This window comes from Cynocephalus volans, chromosome 1 (genome assembly GCF_027409185.1).
Source record: "Cynocephalus volans isolate mCynVol1 chromosome 1, mCynVol1.pri, whole genome shotgun sequence".
Taxonomy (NCBI): Eukaryota; Metazoa; Chordata; class Mammalia; order Dermoptera; family Cynocephalidae; genus Cynocephalus; species Cynocephalus volans.
Genome location: NC_084460.1, coordinates 237,359,121 through 237,380,509, shown reverse-complemented (window position 1 = coordinate 237,380,509; position 21,389 = coordinate 237,359,121). Strand labels below are relative to the sequence as shown.

Sequence of the window (21,389 nt, the reverse complement as noted above, 5' to 3'; positions counted from 1 at the left end):
GAAACATGCCGGTCCTCACAAGCACAGGCATCCTCTCATGTCCCCCTCCAGCAGACTGCTTTCGGGGGCTGAAGGGCCGTCCTAGGTAGAGTCCCTCTGGTTTGCTCTTAATTTGTGTTTAAATGGAGACATTTGTAACCAAAAACCATAAGTCAGTTCCCACCCCCCCGTCCTCCTCAAATGATGTTTCTCTTGTCATCCCCAGGCTGCTTTGTCACCTAAAGAAGGAGCAGAATATCCCCATTATGTCACCCACTTTTTTATCCCACAGTACCCTTGTCACAGTGTTCAGGTTGAGGGTGATAGCTCAAGTTCAAAACCTGACTACAGTGTTTCCTGTGGTTTCCACTGCATTTCATTACACTGTGCTAGAAAAGTGCAAGGACAAACGCTGCTATGTCATTACCTAGGAGAAAAGCAATAATTTCTGCACGCTTATGGTATCACAAAAACAATCATCAATACCAAGTCCAGATTCACCCAAGATTTGTACGAGAATCTGTTCTTTCATCAAGATTATTGTGGTCGTTATTTTTGGTAATGATAGTTTTCATAGTTCAAAACTCTGCATGGAAGACCAAGTAAACTGACTTCACTGATAAGAGATAAAATTGGGTGCCCTAAAAATATATAACCACAGAGCAAGAAGGGCCCTTAGCAGCATCAGTCGCTGATGGCTGCCTCTAGGAGTCTGTCTGAAGTAGAGGCTGATGGTCCCCTGCTGCCCGCCTAACCCCGAGATGCTGCTCTTCATAACCATCTTGCAAGGTGGTTGTGTGAAGATTAAATGGGGTAACCACGCATGCAAAACCATTGACGTAGTTTAATCAACAATAGCCAATTAACACACAATTAACAGTGTTATGTAACAGTTGCTCAGTGTTTGGTAACAAGCATCATTGTTATCATCATCATTATCTTATTTCTGCAACTCTTTAGGGATGAAGATATTGGGCTCTCAGTTCTCTACTTTGGTCACTCTCTGGGGTCAGTCTTTCTGCTCTGTGACATCTCTCTTATCTTTCTCACAATAGATGAAGCCCATTTCTTCATGTCCAAGTCCTGCTCTGTCCTGAATTTGACATAATAGGGTTCAAGTTCCTCCACCTTTCAGGGCCTCTGTTCTCTTTTCTTTGAAATTACCTGGTGGTAATTTATTTGAAATTTGGAGGTGGGTTAGAGATTGGAAGGGCCTCGCAACTCTGTCACTCTCATACTAACATCCTTCTGGTAACCGAAGGCAATGTCAGGCCAGTCTTCCATCTCCAGACTCCATTCCTCGGTAGTCCCAGGACCACAGGTAGGACTCCCCAGAGCTGGTGCTGAGAAAGTGGTAGCCAGCGGGTGTTTTGTGTGATTGTTTCTCCATAGCTCTTGGTTCTTCTCCCTTTCTTCACTCTGAGTGCCCTGCTGTGGATCTAATCCTCTCCTGTCTCACTTCCAAAATCAGGAAGAACAAAAGCCAGAACATTGCTCTTGTCCTTGTCTTTGGCCAATCCATTCAAATAGCAGATCAGGATGGGGGCTGACCCACAGCTAGGTTCTGCCATGGACCTAAGTTGACTTGAGAAGGTGCCAACAAAATGAACGATAGCTAACATTGATTAAGCACTATGCTAAGCTTTGACATGCTTTCATGGGTTTAATTCTTATGACAGTTTGAAGTCATAAGACTGCTTATCCCCATTCCACAGATGCTGAAACTAAGGTTTAGAGAAATTAAGTAGCCTGCCAGTGGTCAAGCTAAGGGCAGAGCAGGGTTTTGACTCCAGCAGCTTGATCCAACAGTCTTTGTTCTTGACCACTTATGTAGTACTTCTAGACAGACTTCTCACATTTTTTTTTTTAAATACTCATTGGGGAAAGATGCTTACAGGCAAGAAGGTGGATTAATAAGCTGCTGAGGATTGCTTTTGTTCCATGATTCTGCCCAACTAATGCCATGTTAATATCATCACATGGCTTCCTAATAAAGTACCTTAAACAGAAATTCGTCTCACAGTTCTGGAGGCTGAAAGTCAGAAATCAAGGTGGTAGAAGGGTAGGTTCCTTTGAGGGCTGTGCGTGGGAATCTGTTCCAGGCCTCTTGGCTTGTGGATGGCCATCTTCTCCCTGTGTCTCTTTGTACTGTCTTCCCTCTATGGGTCTCTGTGTTCAAATTTCCCTTTTTACGGGATACCAGTCATATGGAATTCAGGCCCACACTCATGACCTCCTGTTAACTTGATGACCTCTGTAAAGACCCTGTCTCCAAATAAGGTCACATTCCAAGGTACTGGGGTGGGGGGTATAACTCTAGCCTACATTTTTTTGGGGGGGATGTATTTCAACCCATAACAGCTCCCTGTGTCATTTCTAGATAATAATCAGCAAGATGACTCCATTTCCCCACAGCAGGGAAGTGTCTTATCAACAGGGAACTGTCAAAAAAGTTTAGCTTTTATAATCAGACAGGGCAACTCTATTAAGCTTTGTTTGCTACTTTTAGCCAATAGTCAAATAAGTGGATCTCTGGGTACTCAACTACAAAAACAGAAAGAACAGGTTAAGAAAAAAGAAATAAAAGGAAAGTCTCAATCAGTTTGTAACTTTTAGAAACCTTGGCTGTTGGTGTAAAGCAACTGACTCTCAGTGAGTCAAGCACTCTCTGGGAATTAGATGTCCCAAAGGAGAACGTAACATTTTTAAATGGCTTCCTGAAAGAATTAATTAACTTCACATAGAGGAGCCACTTACCTTCAGAACTATTTATTAATGGATGGGTGATTGCGCTTGTAAGTGCTATTGTTGGTAAGTGGCAGTACACTCTTAAGAACTGTTTACGATCAACACAATTATCTCCTTCCTTATTTTATCCAGGATAAAGTTCATTACTGTACTAAATTAAAGAGGAAATCAGAGTGTAGGGAATACTAACTTCAAGATGTATCTTATAAAAGAATAACAACATCATTATTTAATGACTTTATATATTGGTTTCTTAATTCAGTTTTACCAAAGAAATAAAACTGATGGAATCACAGCCGACTATTGCTCATGGTGGGCCAGATTTGAAAAGAACGACTGCGAACATTATTTTTTAGGGTTTCTAGTCTTTTGTTAATTAAATTTAAGCCTGTGATAAGGCAAAGTAGAGAAAAGTGTTTGGAGTCTAGGTGTGCTACCATTTGTGTAAAGAAGCATGTAAGGAGGTCATCTACACATCCACATCTACCCATCTCAGGAAGGACACACAAGAAACTCCTAGTTAGGGACTAGAGGACTGCATACTGTTTGCATAGTTTTACTGATTTATTTATGCCGTATCCACTTATAACACCTATTTTAAAAAGTAAGCCCATGTTTCTGATAACTGCACACACTCAACTAAACTAGCCAAGGACACCCAGGTTGCAAGTTGCTCCAAAAAATCCCTGCAGCCTCCTTTTCCTTGTGCTAACCCTGGGGCTGCCTCTGAGCAAGGTCTGAAATGCAGCTCAAGTTCGTCTTGATGTCTCGTCTCTCACTTTTCAGCACCTGCCTCCTTTCTCCTTGTCAGAGCTTTCAAGCTTGAAGAAATAAAATGTCAGACCTTGTGGGGACTAGGCCTATGTGAGGCATTTGGCTTATTGTGTCCTTGGGCTTTAGAGACTAGAAATTCTTGCCTATCTATATACTGGTATGTGCCATAACTGAGGAAAGCCCTTCCCCCACCACAGACTGAGGCATTGGAGAATCCTGAAATGTCAACTGAAACAGAAAGCTGTATCCCATATTGCTTGAATCTCTTCTCCAGCGTCCCCACCCCAAGAGCTGTCCCTCCTGTGCTCGCCCGCCAGCAGCGCTGCCCTTCGGTCAGACTCCTACTGATGCAAAAACTCCTCCTTACATGGCGCTGAACTTGGACTCTATGTAATTTCCACCCATGACCCTCTCCCTGCCATGCATGCTCCCGGGAATAAGTTTAATTCCTGTTTCACAGGGAGACTCCTTCAAGTGGGCTGCACTGTCTCTGCTCAGACTCTTCTTCCAAGTAAGGAACTCCGGCTTCTTTGGCTAACATGGTCTTCAGATAGCCTTGATCTCCTGCCACCCTCTCCAGAATGTCTATGGCTATCTAAGGGTGGGGTTTCTGACAGTGAAGGCAAATGTCACCAGTGCTCTGAGCAGCTGGGAGCAGACATAGCCATCACCAACCTTACTCTATGTGTTGCAGGTTTAAAATCTAAGCCAAGATCACAGCACCATTTACTCTTTTTTCCTTGTGAAGATGGTGGTGGAGGGGGTGATAGTTACATCACATCATTACATCGCACTGCTGACTCACTTTGAGCTAATTATTGCATAAAATACCACAGTCATTTCCACAGTGTGGCTCTGAATCCTACACTTGCTTTTTTGGAAGCACAGAAGAGCCTTGCGTCTTCTCCTTTACCATTTTATCTTGTTAGCCCATGCTTGGAAGTTGCAGAAGCATTTGAGACTCATATTCCATATTCTCATGTATTCCCCTGGTGGATTAACAAACCTGCCTCTGTCTTCATCTAAATCCATAATAAAAGTGCTCTCTTCAGGGACAGAAATCAGATCAGATTTGATTCCACTTTGGAGGTAAAAGGCTGTCCAGTTGGGAGGGGCAGGGGGCGCCAAGGAAGACTCGTGTGCTTGGAGCATTTCCTAACCAGAGCAACTTTTACTTATTTCATTCAGAATGAGCATTGGCATTTGCAGAGTATGTACTTACCTGTTTTTATTTCTGCTCATGAGAAAAAAAGCCTTATGTTTTACAAGTGTGTTTGCAGCAGGGGTGGACAGTGAGCAGGAAAATGAGAAGAGCCTATGCACCCTTGTCCACCATTTCCCTCAAGGGACTGGGGGCAGGGACAGTGCCCAGGGATTACTGACCAGGAGGCTCGTCTTATGCCTTCAGCACGCCAAGTCATAGAGTTTCTAATGTAGGATGGCTCCAGAGTTCCAGAAAGAACATTAGGAAGCATTTTGGGTTTTAAAATCCATCTTTTTGAAAGAAAAATCCATCTTTTTCAAAGAAAAATCTTTTTCTTTCTTTCCTTCCTTACTGATTTCCTTCCTTCCTTCCTTACTGATTTCCTTCCTTCCTTCCTTCCTTCCTTCCTTCCTTAGAATTAGCATTTTACCAAGGGGGAATTTAAGAATCTTAGCTTATCAGAGATGAAAGAATCTTGGATATTTGGCTCCTCTTTTGTAGAAGGGGATAATAAAAGTACCTATTGTGTAAAGGTTGTAAAGACTTCATGAGAAAATGCATGGCGGGCACTCTGGATGGACTCTGGCTCGTTTTAAAGGCTCAGTGAATGTGAACCATTGTTACCATGATGGCAGCAGAAACAGCAGCCCTTCCACACTCCCCACCCCCCAACCAATAGATTTTGGCTCAAAAATAATAAAGAATGTTCTAGTAACTAGAGCTAGTCAACAAAGTAATTAGAGGGTGACGACCTTCCATTCTTCAGCAGTATTGGAGCAGAAACTTGTCATACTGGGAATGTTCTTAATGGAAGTGCCTCTGTGAACAAACGTAGGGCTCGATAGCCTCCAAGGCAAATCGGAGGGTCCAGCCATTTACTAGTATTTTCTCAAAATGTAGTGTGGTAGTGCTGGAAGACCCTAACCTCATTCCAGCTAAGATTCCCTTATTTCTCTCATTAATATGCCCAGGGCTAGTCCTACCCACAGTGACTAGGACAATCTGCCCTGTTATTTATGGAAAAAAAAAAATACAGCTATAGGGAGACATAGTTTTCTATCCTTTTTCGTTTGTCTGATCTTAAAAGCTGAAAAATTCAAAGTGCTGGTTGTAGGTCAGGACAGTTGATCTAAGGCCTTTATTGAAATTAGCAAAAAGTGATTACAAATAAATTCCTGAAACAACTAACAACAACAGCAACAATAAATGAATTAAATCTACAACAACAAAAAAGAAAAAAGAAAGGAAGGAAAAAAAAAAAGAAAGAAAAGAAAATCCAGAAATCTAGTTCAAAAACTTCAAAAGATTTGGGGAATGATGTGTAAGTGCTTTTATTATTTTGTCATAAGTAAGAAAAATTTTAAAATAGGATATAGGAAAACAAAAAAGAGTTTATCTTTATATATTGCTCAAAATTACACATCACTCTTATGCATAATTATTACTGGCTAGGCTAAGACTAATGTTAGATTAATATAATAAAGGTTTTTGAAGAGCTGGAATCAAAGTTTAGAAAAATACCCTGTAAGACTCAGATTCTTTATAGTATAGCACAGTGGTTCTGCTCACGGGCTCTGACTTCAGGCTGCCTGGGCTTGAACATTGGCCTACACTTACTAGCAGTATGATCTTGGGCAAATTGCCCACCTCTCTGTGACTTCATTTCTCCATCTCTACAAAGCACACCTAATTGAGATGTGGTTAGGGTTAGAGGGAACCATCCATGTCAAGTATAATAAATTGAATTAAGAATGTGATGTCTACTAAGCATTAAGTAACCATTACTATTTTTCCTATTATATCTCTGGGAAGCCAGGTTGTTTGGATTATCTAGTTCATAACGCAGACGCCACCATTCATTGAGAAGCATCATACTCAAGTAATAGTTGCCAATATAGGAGGAAAAAACAGACCGAGAGGACTAAGAGTAAATCTTTTACCTATATATGGGACTAGATGGTTTTTTCCCAGAACTTATGCTACGTATCCATAGCAGAATCTTTTCCATCTCCAACTTCTCAAAAGGAACTGAAATGGATCAGTTCTGGACAGTTGCTGTTTGTAGAATGTGACAGAATGCTGAGTCGCCCTTGCCTGACCTATTTCAGGCTGGAGTGCTATATCCAGGGACTAATCAGGCAAGAGCCATGACCTGATTACTTCTTGGGCTGGTGCTATATGCAAAAAGAACTTGGAAACTCTGCTAAGCCAGAATCTGCATTAAAGCTCTGGCTATTTTAGTGCTTTATATACTAGGATGGAAATTACTCATATTTTCTTTTTAAAAATGAGTCAGAATTGAGGATGGATGTTAGTATTATGAATATCAACAGAATTGTCTTAACTTTCAACAAGTACAAATTAATGAAGCTATTGTCCTTATGAGATATGGCTTGGATTAAGTTGTCAAAAATAATTTCTAAATATCGAGAAGTTTCTCATTTTGAGAACGTGTAGCTATTTCCTTCACACTGATGGGACTGCAATCTCTTGTGCTCTTGAGAAATGTTGGGATCAACAGTGTGAAGAAGAGCCACAATTGATCATTTTTCTTAGAAGTTTCCTGAAACTTTTCCTCGTTAAATATTGGGCTAGGTTGTCCATAAAAGTTGTGGAGTTTCTGGAGAGATTTTAAATAGGAGAGATTCTCCTCAGCCCGGATGGTTTAGACATGTCTTGCCCATAGGCAGAGAAGTGGACTAAATGATTCTCGGTGCTCTCTTTGTTTGGTGACCTTGGGGCCCAGATAGCTTTACACGGAGGCAGTCTCCTTTACAGTGTCTCTGGACCAGCAGGTCATGGGAAATCACTGTGGAGACACCGCCCAGTCTCTAAGGAGAGGCTGACAACAGAACCAGAGCTGGGGATCCTTGAGGAAGTACTTAAAGGCTTAAGGAAGTTACAGGACTTTAACTGGACTGACTCACTGATAGCATAACTAATGGGGCTGACAAGCTTGATCTGAAGCAATAGATTACTCCTCGGTTAGAAAGGCTAATATAGACTGATTTCTGCATTTATTCAGGAAATATTTATTGAACTCTGATCTACATGCTAGCAATGTGCCAGGTAAGGGAATACAAAGATAAAGCAAGTGTCATCGTTCCTGATTTCATGGAGCTTACAGTCTGATACAGTCTGATGACATTTACTAACTAACCACACAAATGTGGAATTACAGACTGTGATGAGTGCCCTGAAGTGAATTATAGGGCACTGCGAGAGTGGACAAGGTGGAAACCTAGTTCGGATGAAAAGTGATGGTCGGAACTGTAGGCTTCCTGGAGGAAGTGGTCGAGATCTGTAGGGTGAGGAGACTGAATAACCAGCTAGAATGGGAACTTTCTAGCGAGAAGCACGGGAAAGGTCCTGCAGTGGCCAAGTGTGGAGGATAGTGGCCCAAACGAGGCTGACGAGCAGTGCCGGGGCAGTGTGATTGACGTCATCCATTTTAGTCTCTGGCCAAAATGCAATGGGAGCACATCGAAAGGTTTGAAAAAGTGGTGGCGGGGAGGAGTAGAATGATCAGATGTTAGATGTGACAATTCCAACCGCACCGAGAAGGTGTCATTGAAGGTGCACGAGGTAAATGTGCTGTAGTTGAGACGAGAGATGACGGTAGCTTAAATGATGATCGCACTGGAGATGAAGAGATGTAGATGGACTTGAGATCCCTTTAGCAGATAAAATTGACAGTAGTTGGTGCTGGACTGGGGAAAGTGTAGGTGGGGTGGGGGTGATAAAAACTCCAGTTCTGAATATATTGTGAACGCCAAAATAGACCTATGGAGGACAAAGTTGGATTTTTAGATCAGATCAGAGGGAAGGTCTACAAGGTTCTCCTGGTCCTTCCAAATTAAGTGAGGAAGGATCCTCAAAGATAGGTGTGGTAGAAGACAACATCTCAGTTCATCTTGGCCATGGATTCCTGGAGAAGCTCCTCTAAGGCCTCCTGAGCATTAGCTGCTGCCTTTGGATCATAACCAAAGAGCTCTGTGAAGGAAGGGACCATATCTGTCTCGTTCCTTATTGTAAGCCAGTACTTACCATAATGTCTAGCACATATGTTCCCCTAAATATTTATAGATAAAAATGTGATAGTTATTTTCCCAGGAGCACAGAGAGTACGAAGTGATGGGGAGACGGAGAGAAGTCTAGGAGCCCACGCCTGAGACCTGATGGAGTGACCTTTCCATTTCTCCCTTTCCCTCCCTCCCTCTTTCCCTCACAGGGTTTGTGCTCTTGTTAAGACTCATGGCTTTATACTGCAAGCATCCCACCTTCTCATTTCATTTTAAAAGCTCTTAAAGTCACTTGGGTGAATATATTTGGTTTTATTTTGGAGTGATACCATGTTCGGCAACAGTTGTTTTAAGGAGAGAATTTTTTGGTTGGATTAAACAGAGTTACCAAATTGCAGCTACTCGGAGGAGTGAGCCAAGAACTGAGGTCTAGGACAAAGGAGAGAACACAATCAGGCAGGCCCGTCAGTATGACTGGAATGATTGGAAGTTCGGCAAAGGAGGTTCCTGAAGATTCTAAATAAATGTCTTGGCAGCGCTGGGAGATCTGGAAAGTCAGGGAGCAGCATATCATAAATTCTAAAGCAGTGAAATGAAGCCACGATCTGGGGATTCGAGGCGAGCAGGAGGCGCCCCAGCAAACAGCACTGGTGAACTTCAGCTCCAGCGATAGGATGTGAGGTGGTTGCCTGTCACCAGAAGAAACCAGGCGTCTACAGGTGAAGCGTCTCTGTGGCTAGGAGCAAGATGAGAATGACTTCACAGGTACGTAGTGACAATGACTTAGCTAATTTTGCCTGAGAATTCTCCTGATTCTCCCTGCGATGTTTTTCGTTTTGATGCCAAAAGGGTGAGCGTATCTTCCCTCAAAATTATGAAACCGATGTCCAGGTGGACTGACACCACTGATGATTTGATTTTTCAGTCACCAATATGTTGTAAACTTGAAAGGAGGAAATTATCTCATAGTCAGATGTTTCCAGAAGGGTGAATGAAAATGAATAGAATTGCTCAAACCTTCAAATGGACATGGTTTCAAGTAGCAGATGTTAAATATTTTCTCCACGATAACTTAGGCGTGTGCATGTGCATGTCCCATGTGCAAGCTAGCTAATTTCTCTGGCTCTTTTCCACCATATTATTCTTTAAAAAAAAAAAAAAATGTTTTATGCCCGGCCAGGCTTCTTCATGTAAATATTCGACAAACCTTTGCCAGTGGTACTGACTGCTGGAATCTGGGAGATATCTGTCCAGGGAACTGTTTCTTTTGGCTGGGGTGTGGGCCCAGGGTCAATTCAATTTAAAACCAAGAATATGAGCAAGGCGCAGATCTAATCTCACTCTAACTATAGGCCAAAGAGAGTCTTTTAATTTAGCTTTCTATCTTCATGGGGCTTCAGAGCTACCACAAATACAGGATTTCCAACCCTGTCAGGGGTAAGTTGTACCAGATATTCTTTAAAAAAAAATTTTTTTTTTATTGAAACATAATTGACTGTACATGTCTATGGTGTACTAGATATTCTGAGTCTTGTTACTTTTACAGTCACTGGAATAAACATAAATACTTTACATTTTTCTTCTTTGGGAATGACTGGTTACTCTGTAATTCCAGAAATTACTCTGTAATTCCACCAGAAAACTGTGTGTATCAATATTCCCAGTGGTCTTGAATTCATTCTCCATAGCTCCCTCCAGAATAGGAAGGTATGTCTTAGAGTCTGCCTACCTCCATATATATATATTCTTTTTCGCAGTCCTCTTATCTCTTTCCTGTCTTTTTCTTCCCTTCTACTTGCAATTTGACATAGTGTTTTCTGCTGCCCCTTGGCTTGTACCAGTATCACATAATGCTGTATCACCCTTTCTTTCCTGTCCCATCAAAGCCGAGCAGGAATGAATTCCAGTCCTTCAGAGTCTTATTCTCGGCAAGATCATGAACACATCTAATTCACTTATGAAAGTATTCTACTTATCTGTTAATATTTTGATTACAGACAATATTTAACGTCCAGGCGTTACTCTAAATGCTGGGGGCAGGTAGAGGGGGAAATCATTTTGAATGGGGAAGTCTTTTGATTTTCCTTATATCGAACCAAGCAGGCAAAGCCTAAATATTGGGCAGGATTTACCCATGTGATCTGCCATCCCTGCCCTTCTTTTCAAAGAAGGCTTGAGAAGGAACCCTGGGACATCACCATTGGTGGAGGGACCCCTTCTTTTATCAAAAGAAGAATGATCGAAATGAGTCTGAGTTGAATTAGGTAAAGAATGGGATTGAAAAAGAGATGTGTCCTTGAAATTGGCTAATCTCATACCCTGGAGCAGGCACTTGTGGTCAGCTGAATCACACTGCTTTGGGATTAGCCAGCTCTACTTTCTGTTTCAACAATAAAAAGTCTTGCAAAACTGCTGGCATGTGAGACACAGGTATCCAGAAAGTCTTGGCATCTTTTCCAGCAGTATAACGAGTCTTGGGGAAGACACTAGTTAGAGCATGGTCCATGCACTCCACCACCAGAGAGAGGTCCGCGTTCACAAAGGAGGTAGTGCCTTTCAGTTTGTCTAGACCTATAAAAAGAGACAAAAGCACATTTATTCTTTGCAAGAAGGGGAAAAGCCGAGAGGGAAGCTTGGGTGCAAGGGAGAGGATGTATGTGGTAGAATTTATTTTGAATTTTCCATTATTATTGAGGCCCATTGTGACAGTTTTCTGTCTATTCCTCAGAAAAGGATGCAGCAGTGCTTTCTTCAGACCAGTGGCTCTCAAATTGGGTGGGAAACAGAATCTCCTAAAGGGCTTGTTAAAAGCTGAGATGCCTTTAGAGATGCAGGTATTTTAAAAGGGATTAGTGATGTTCAGAGCCTCAGTCGCTGCAGTAACTGGTGTTGGGAAAACTGGATATCTACATGCAGAAGAATGAAATTGGACCCTTATCTCTCAGCATATAAAAATACAAGAATAAACTCAAAATACAATAAAGACGTTAATGTAAGACCTGAAACTATAAAACTACTGTAAGAAAACAGGGGAACAGCTTCCTTACACTGATCTGGGCAATGATTTTTTGGATAAGACTCCAAAATCACAGGCAACAAAGGCAAAAATCGACTAATGAGATCGCATTAAACTAAAAAGCTTCTGCGTAGCAAAGGAAACAGTTAAAAGAGTGAAGAGAAAACCTATTAAATGGGAGAAAATATTTGCAAGCCATACATCTAATAAGGGGTTAATATCCAGAATATATGAAGAACTCAACTCAGTGGCAGGAAAATAAATAACTTGATTAAAAAACGGGAGAAGGACCTGAATAGACATTTCTCAAAAGAAGACATGCAAATGGACAATAGGTATATGAAAAAATGTCCAATGGCACTAATCATCAGGGAAACACAAATTAAAACCACAATGAGATATCACCTAACACTAGTTAGAATGGCTATTATCAAAAAAATGAAAGATAAATCTGTTGACAAGGATGGGGAGAAAAGGGATCCCTTGTATTGTACACTGTTGGTGGGAATGTAAATTAATATAGCCGTATGGAAAACAGCATGAAGTTTCCTCAAAAAATTCAAAGTAGAACTATTATATGATCCTCATATGTTCTTAAAACGTACCTAAGTTGTGTCTCCTCAAGGGAAAAATCTATGATTTTAGATCCATTCAACTTCAGGCCCCAGTCGCCACAAGTTGTTCAAAGAAACGAGCAAGTCTTAGTGGCTAATTTAAACTCCTACCACCCCAGTCTGGGAAATGAAGAAAAGTGACCTTAGATTTGTGGTCTACTTTGGGACTGAGTCAGGCTGATCTCCAACTCCTGACGTGGAAAACCCTAATAAGAACAACTAGTGCAAAACTGGGCTTAATGCCTTTTGGTATTTCTGAGACAGAACACCCAAACCAGGGACCAAGTCAACAGTAATTTGAGATGGAAGTTGGTGATATATTCATTGGTATTTAAAAAGTATCATTGTCAATATCAAATAGAGAAAGTGATTTCAAATGAGGGATTTAGTTTCTAAAGTATTAAGTCCAAAGTGTTAAGTTCAGTCTTACACTGAACCCATGTAGAACCTTCAAAGTCACTAAGTGAGAAATGGAACATTTAGAGGCAGTGGTTCTAAACTTACAGTGACATGTCAGCACTGGGAAGCTTGTCAAGCCAGACATTTGAGTTGATACAACATGGGTGTGTGTGTGTGTGTAGTGGGGGTGGGGTGGCGGGGTGGAGGAGTCAGTCATTTTAAAAACCTCCCCGGGTGGATATGACTTGGCTCTTGGCTCCACCTTAAAGACTCCTGGCCTTGCACCTTGCCACAGTTGACTGTTTACCAAGTGCACCCATGAAGAGGAAGTCACAGTTTGGAGGGACAGAGTGACACAAAGTTAGGTGGGGCCCTGTTCAGCTCAAAGCAGGAGCTTAGTAAGGGTTTGAGAAACATCAAGTAAACTTTACCAGGACCAGGAAGTTTGAGGTGGAAGTGGAGTCCTAACACAGGCAGTCTGACCAAGCTCTTCAACGCCTTGTCTACAGGAGAGTGTGGTGGCCATGAGCAAATGGCCACGCCGGGCTGCCTGGGCTCAAGTCTAGCCCTTGCACTTACTAGCTGTGCAGTTTCAGGTAAGTTACTTCTCTCTGTCTCTATTTCTATAAAATAAAGGTGATAATAGTATCTACTTCATGGTTTGTTTGGGGATTTAAATGGTAGAGTTTATGTACAACTCTTAGAATGGTGACAACTACCTAGGAAATGTTCACCACATATTACCATCATTATGTAATCTGTATTATTATTCCTCCATCCCTGACCCAATCCTTTGATTTATGTTACCTCTCCTTCTGTGTCCCCCTCCATGTGTTCCTGCTCCAGAAAACTTCCACTCAAATAATTACTTTAGGTCTTATTCAAACCCGACCTGTCCCATGAAGACTTCTTAACCAGCAATGCTCTTTTCCTGGTTTGAATTCCTTGGGCAATTGACCACACCATTTAGCACCACTTCTGGGCAACTGGATTACATCTAAGAAGGAGCAAATTTCTTGTGAGCTGTGTAGTCTCACTGTTTTACAGTCTCACTTGGTTACCTTTTGTTGTCAACTAGATTGGAAGCTAGTTAAGGATCAGAGTCTCTGAGTCTTCTCTTTTTTTTTTTTTATCTCCATAAACCCTTGAACAAAAAGAGGTGGTACATGTAGAGATGAAGGCCCCACGTGGGCTCCAAAGTAGCCTCCCTGGGCTCAGGACCTGGCGTGACCAGGAGGAGCTATATAACCTTGGATAGGACATTTTACCCCTCCAAGCCTCTGCTCCCTAGTCCAACAGTTCTTTTGAGGAGTAAATGACATGATTCATAAGGTGCTTAGCGTAGAACCTGCCACTTTGTAAATGCTCAGTAAATGTGAATAAACACTGAGAAGCAAGAGATGACACTGGAATTAATAGAGATCCCTGACCCATATTTAAGATCCCTATTGGTGTATTACTCTAGGAACCTTGTTTTTTCATTTGCGTTTGAGTCTCCATCATGCTGCCTAGGACAATGAATCCCAGAGAACACTGGGTCCATCCAGAAACTCACTTTTTTCAATGTAACCTTCTCCGTATTGTTGTTTGATGTCCGAAGGCAGATGCTTCCAAATGGCGAGTTTTTTTTCAGTTGTCCTTACTGGGTCTGACAATTCTGTTTTGAACAATCCTGGTTCGATGCATGAGACATGCACACCAAAAGCTTTCATGTCCCGTCTGCAAAAAGAACCCATTGAAGATGTTTAACCCAAGTGTATTTGGAGAATGTTTGTTATTTGGGTGACTATTTTCTCATGAATCTTTTCATGAACTCTCAGAATTTGGTGCATAGGAAAGAAGCACTTTGTTCTACCCTCTCATTTTTCAGTTGAGGCAACTGAAGTGCAGAGTGGTAAAGGGAGGGTTTGGTAAATGGCAGAACAGAAAAGGGATCTGGGTATACCCACCTCCAGTCCAGTGTTCTCCCTAAGCCAGTTTCTAGTCAAATTGACTAGGATTTGGCTTAACAACAGGCTTTCTTATGGTGTAGTGGACTGACTGGCCTGAACGGACAAGGTTGCCTCCATTCTAGGAAGGAGAGGAGATTGCAGCACAGGTGAGGATGTGCTGAAGGACACAATGTGACGATCCCTGACATGACTAACCTACTCCCTATGCTGCTGAGCAAGCCTTTCCATCATGTTGCTGCAGAAAACCAAAAGCCTACACATTGAGTGGGATTCAAGGTTTTAGAGGAATCACGGTGCCCCTTTCTTTAAAGCGAACCATTGTATGAGTAATCATTTCCTAAATTTAATTTATATTTCCACCAGGAATATATGAAGAAGCAATTATTCATTTTTCAGAAGTTTTCACTGTAAGATTTTTTAAATGTTTTTTTAGTGAACTTAAAATGTGAATTAATTTATGTTAGATTCTGCTTTCTAGCAATATAACTATTGTATTGTTGGAAGTATGTTTTACTAAAAAATGTAAAATTGACTTTCAAAGTCAAGCAAATTCACTTGACTTTGAAAGATTTCGAAAGGTATGTTATTTGCATTGAAATAAGAAAGGTTATTTTCCAACTTCATTGTATTTTATTCACCTGTCTTCTGATCTCCTTTGACTCTTGGAAGTAGCAAGAGTATTTGGGAAGACTTGTGATGGAGTTTGGGTGTGTTGTCCCCACCAAGACTCATGTGGAAATTTGATCTCCAATGTGGCAGTGCTGGAAACTGATTGAGTCATGGGGGCAGATCCCTCATGAGTGGATTAGTCCTCTTCCTCTGTGGGGGGAGTAATGAGTGAGTTCTTGCTCTATTAGTTCCCACGAGAGCTAGTTGTTTATAGGATCCTGGCTTCCCTCTCTCTCTCTCTCTCTCTCTCTTTCTTTCTCTCTCTCTCTTGCTCACTTCCTCTTGCCATGTGATCTGCTTGTACCTGCCACTTTCTGCCACGAGGAGAAGCAGCCTGAGGCCCGTGCCAGATGCAGCTGTCCCAGAATCGTAAGCCAAATAAACCTCTGTTCCTTATAAATTATCCACTTTCAGGTGTTTCTGTTATAGCAACACAAAACGGACAAGTACAACTTGTCTTCCCACCCTCTCATGAAAATGACATACAATTAGGGACAAGCGGCTTTAAGCTTATCAGGTTAAAACCACTATAAAATCAATATGCTTGCTGAGCAAGTACAGCTTTAAAGAGCCCCAATCATCTCTCAGACTGCTGCTCCTAAACCTTGCTATATATAGAAATTCTGCCACTGGGCTGTGGCCTACATGCATAATACCATTTCAAATACCAGTTTCATAATTCATGAAGAAATAAGCACTCTTTATTGGTTACTTTCAGGCATGGTGTGGCTACAGTGTGAATCCCACAAACCCTTCAGTTGAAATCTCTTTTTAAAAGTGAGTAAATCTCTAACTCTACTAAAATTTTATTATAATACTGCTGCTTGTAGAGTGGAACCAAAAGTCACCCAAGGAGACTAACGGAGGTTTTCTTCGATCTTGCTACTAAAGTGATCCCTCAACCATCAGCAGCACCTGGGAGTTCATTAGAAATGTAGAATCTCAGGCCCCACCCTAGACTCAGTCAATCAAAATCTGCATTTTAACAAGATCCCCAGCTGATTCAAATGCACATTAATATTTTGGAAGCATTGTACTGATATTATTGAGTTTATTTCCTAGGAGAGTCAAATTTGGCAACTTAATCAAATGGCAAAACGGAATTGTTCTATCCTTATTAATCTCAGTGGAATAATCTAACTTTTTGTTAGTAAGCTAAACCTAGATCCATGGTATAGATCATAAACTCCAACATATGCTTTCAACAAATACTAGTTGAATAAGTAAACAGGTGAATAGAAGGAAAGCCTATATCTAATTTTGTCTTCTCTCTTATCACAGCACCACTCAGCTGAATATCTTCCATTTGCTTCTCCACCCTTCTTTCTGCACTCTATCCTGGGAGGCTGACCTGCATTAACTGTACTCTGGCTTCTGCAGGGTACAGTGGATTAGAAGTACTGGTGAGAGCTCAAAGGGAGAGAGGGGAAGACGTTGGGCTAGGTATCTTCCTGTGGTGTCAATACTGCTTATTTCATTCCTCAGCTGAAGGCGACAGCCTCTATATCTTCAGGTTCTGGAAACTTCCCTGTCACCTTGTTCCTTCAGTCCTGTGGACAGAAATGTCTCTTCTGTCATTAGCCCCTAAATACTATACTATCCTTTGGGATTTTCCTATACACCACTCACATGTTTGTAGATAGTCCTTTAAGTAAATGCTATTCCCTATAACTAATTTTAATGTGCCACAGTTTTCTGCCAGAACCTTGACTGAAAGAACCACTTGCAATTTAGGGGCTTTGAACTGATAGGGATAAGTTCTGGTTCTAGGTAAGATGAATTAAGCACACTCCCCTGTCTCTCCCACTGAATGCAGCTATAAAACGTGGAGACAGTGCATAAAGCACCTACTTAAAAACTGATCATTTTCAACCGAAGGTTTCAATAAGATGGTACTGTTGTGTCTGCAATTGACAGTAACACCACTGGAGAGACCTACCCTGATTTAGCCTCTCTGTATGATTACCTATTTGACAAACTAACCTGTTGAATATAAATTCACCACCACTATCAGTATCCTGCATTAAAACAAAAAGTAAAAAAGAGTTAGACAGACTTGGGTTCAAATCTCAGTTCTCTGTCTTACCAGCTGAGTGACTTTGGGCAAGTTATTTGATCTCTCAGTTTCAGAGGTATTATCTATAAATTGGAAATAATTTAAAGTACTAAACAGAATGTCTGGTATGTAATAAGCATTCAATAAATATTAACAGCTATTATTTCATAATTAGTCAATTAGTTTGCTTTACCTTAAGCTGTCATTGAAGCCTTCCACTGCATATTTGGATGGAGCATAGCCCCCTCCGCCGAATGCAAGCCGCCCCCCAATGCTGGAGACATTGATTACCCTCCCTTGAGCTTTTTTGACCAAGGGGAGCATGTTTAATGTCACGTTGATGAGTCCAAACAGGTTCACTTCAATAGGTTCTCTGTAGTCCTCCACTGTCAGCCAGTCGGTGGGAGCCAGCACACCAAGAACACCAGCGTTGTTGATCAGACCCCAGAGGCCTAGAGCAGACAGGTTGGAAAGAGGTGCGGTAGAAGCTGGCACTTATATAACATCTCTGATGGAAATACAGCCCCTGCTTTAGGCAATTTATTCTTGCTTTGAAGTACTTTGCAGTTTTGGAAAGTGATGGCAGAGAGAGCGGGAGGCTAAACTGAATTAGCTGAATTCAATCCCACTGTGATTCTATTTCTGGTTCTGAATGTCAAATGGTAATACTCTCTGAGTGAGACTTTCTTTTTTTAACCTCAGATGTAGAGTAAATTGGTCTACTTTTCCTGACTTGTTAGATAGTAGTAAAGCCAAAGAATATTTATAAAATGTTCTATGTGGATGGAGAGTAATATCAACCTAGTTCATGTTTATCTTTGGTAAAAAATTTAATCATTCACTTGGCTTGTTTTATGATGGGAAACATTTAATATTGTTAAAGGTGTTTGGAATGGAATTCAAGCATTAAAAATTGTCTAGTGTCTTACCATTGCTATTGGGTTTCAGAGTCTCAATTATATGATGAAGATGTAACAGAGAAAAATCACATACATTTGATTTTTTCCTTTGCGGACCCCAATATCTTCATCCATGTGAATATACCAAACTTCATTCAAAGCCAATAAAAATTTTCTACTCCCTACTGTGGCCATCTTAGCCATACCTTAGCAGAATCTATGACAGAATGAGGGTCCAATGATTCGCTACTCTACCACAACTATCTAGGACACTTACACTAAAGTTCTTAGGCCATTTTCTACCTTGCCCATTGAAAATGTGTGAGCTCTGGAACCATTTTGTAGTGAGAAGTGGGTCCTAGGTATCTGGATGGCAATTTAGGGATTGCTCCTCTATTCTCCTGTAGATTTTAGCTACAAGTTCCTCTTCTGTGTATGTGGTTGGAGTAGAACTTCAGGGGGGAAGACCAGGGAAAGTAAATACGTTCATCTCAGTTATAAATTCACCCACTGGGACATAAGACTGAGCATAACTTGGACTGTGTCTCTCATGTACACAGAGAGCCTGTGACTTGCAACTACTTGGAAACTATCCTAAGATTAGAGAAGTACACAGCAGGCATTTTGACATTTTCTTGAAAGGCCATTTAAAATTGGGACACTTTTATTTTAGCTTTAGTTACTCCTCCCTGCCCCCACCCTCATCGGCCCCACCCCCACATCTCTCACCTTTCTCCCCAACTTGGTTCTTCACCCACTGGGCAGCCCTCTTGACATTCTCTGGGTCAGTTACATCCAGAAGCACAGTGTGAAGTCTGTCCGAGGTTTCTGCCTTTAAAGCTGTTGATCCTGATTCAGTCAGACAGGCAGCAATTACGTGAAATCCTTTTTTATCAAAAGTTCTGGCTGCCAAGTTTCCAAAGCCAGTATCACATCCAGTGATGAAAATGTATTTATCCGTGATGTTTGCAACCTTTAGTTGTCCTTTATAATTCCACAGGAAACCACAGAGGATTAGGAGGGCTAATACCCAAAAGAGCATTTTTTTTCCTGTATGTGACAGGGACACTTCTTTCTCATAAAGTAGTAGAAGATGGTGTCCTGAGTGTTTGAAATCAGAAAGAAAATTCAAATTAGAACCATCAAGGCATTATAACTTGGGATTGATGAACTCGAGATATTTTAATGTATTTGAGTGGATAAATAAGAAGTAAAAAACCAAAAAATAAACAATAACTCTTATTTGGTTGCTTGTTGGGAAGGTGGCCATTTAAATGATTAACTTCTCCTCTAAAGTAATGCAAGAGCTAACCAAGTAGTATTCAGAGAAATTAAATGAAAGAGAGAGGAAGGAACCTTGGCAAAGCTGACACGAGTCATTGGGTTGATGCGGGCCACCGGAGTTGTGTGGAGGGATGACATTAGTCTCGTGTGAATTCATCTATCTGAAAGATTTCCTGGTTTTTCCTTTGAGCTCTTTCAAAAATTGTCTTTTTTTTTTTTTTTTTATGTTTGTGAGAATAACTTATGCTCAAGGTTAAAAAAAAAATAACAAATACAGAAAAGATTAACGAGAGTTGTAATGATTATCACATTTGACTCAATTTTTTGGTGCATTTTCTCCCAGTTTTTTTTTCTGTGTATGTAAGTAGTTTTTTCCCTAATAAGAAATATAAACATACACACAGAATTTTAAACACACACGCACAAACCCACATTTACATTTTATTTCTACTGCTATAAAAAGAACAGACTTTCAGATAAATAAGTCAATATGATATATCTTCTTCACTTCTCAAGGAAATTTTGGGCCCTGGTTTTATCTTTTTTCCCCCAAAAGATCTATAGCTAAAGAAAAAAAGGCTAAAAGAATTGTCAGTTGATACAAATTAAGTCAGAGGGAAATACTAAAATATGTCAGGTTTGGGGAAACTAGTTGATTCTAATGGTACAGCTGTGACTATTTCTAAAATAGTCAAGTTTTTAGATCACCATGACTTCAACATTTGGTATAGTTTCCCCAAATCTTCCCTGTGTAGGAGTTAAGATTTGTTGCAAAACAATGTCCACTTAGCAGGGTTTTTTTCCCTTCTCAAATACATAAATACATTAAAAATGTATAATTATGGGAGCAGAGGTGGTATAATTAACTCCTGCAAAATTATATATTTAAGCAATTTAAGAATATTTCATATTTATAAATGCAGCTACTATAGTGTTTTGCTCATAGTTTGGCCTCGATAAATAATTATTGAATAACTAAATGTTTAATATATTCCCTGAATAGATTCTGTAGCCTTCATTGCAATCCAAACTCCCAAGGGAATTATTTAAGGAAGGCAAATACTCATGGGATTTAATGTTCCTTTGAGCAAAGAGTGGAAACTTTGTGTTTTCAGTGTCTCCAGGGCAACGTGAGGGAAGTGATAGTAACACAACGGCTTTCATGAGTAAGTGCTCTACACCACACTTTTGCATGTGGGCCTCACTTGATTCTCTCAACAGCTTTTTGAGTTAGAGAGGGCATATTATTTGCCTCCTTTTATAGAAGATGAAAGAGGGTCAGGGGAACAAAGTGATTCGCCAAGCTCACTGGGACTGGAGTGCTGTGTCCCTCCAGGGTGAGGGACAGAGGAGGGTGATGCTGGGGACGGGGCTGGGTTTGAACGGTGTCCAAGATGAGCTGTTAGAGTCAGCACATAGCACCTTGCCCATGGCTGATGAGGGGCTGAGATACAAGTCCACTGGTCAAAAGCAACATCTGACATCCGGAATGGTTGTTGCTCCAGGGTCATCTTCTCTCATGGCCTCCCCTGTCTAGTACAATGATTAGTACAAGTTCCCAGAGGGAGGGAAAATAGATGAGGGATGAGGGAAGGAAAACCACTGAAAAGGTAGGTTTGTTCTTGTGGATGGAAGTGGATTACGAGGGCTGGCTGGTTAGCTCAGCTGGTTAGAGTGCAGTGTTGTAACACCAAGGTTAAGGGTTTGGATCCCAATACTGGCCACCTGTGTCCCTCCCCCCGAAAATGGATGATGAGCCCCAAGGGGCTTGAC

The 21,389-nt window shown here is 41.0% G+C and overlaps 1 protein-coding gene across 1 annotated transcript; it reads right to left on the bottom strand.

The window, feature by feature from the left end:
* Positions 1-11,074: 11,074 nt before the first annotated feature.
* On the bottom strand, positions 11,075-19,425 carry DHRS9 (dehydrogenase/reductase 9). Its single transcript, XM_063080877.1, has 4 exons — positions 19,062-19,425; positions 17,627-17,885; positions 14,312-14,475; positions 11,075-11,298 (listed from the first exon to the last, which is right to left on the bottom strand). Exons 1-4 carry the CDS (start codon positions 19,372-19,374, stop codon positions 11,075-11,077), a joined length of 960 nt encoding a protein of 319 aa, XP_062936947.1. The 5' UTR covers positions 19,375-19,425.
* Between the last annotated feature and the right edge of the window lie 1,964 nt (positions 19,426-21,389).

What these genes read in the sequence shown, in the direction of transcription:
- DHRS9 (XM_063080877.1), bottom strand. Translation starts at nt 19,374, where the DNA reads ATGCTCTTTTGGGTATTAGCCCTCCTAATCCTCTGTGGTTTCCTGTGG. An exon ending in GAACCAAGTTGGGGAGAAAG is followed by an intron (nt 17,886 to 19,061) that starts GTGAGAGATGTG and finishes TGTCTGCTCTAG; the next exon opens with GCCTCTGGGGTCTGATCAAC. An exon ending in GGCTTCAATGACAGCTTAAG is followed by an intron (nt 14,476 to 17,626) that starts GTAAAGCAAACT and finishes TTCTTTTTGCAG; the next exon opens with ACGGGACATGAAAGCTTTTG.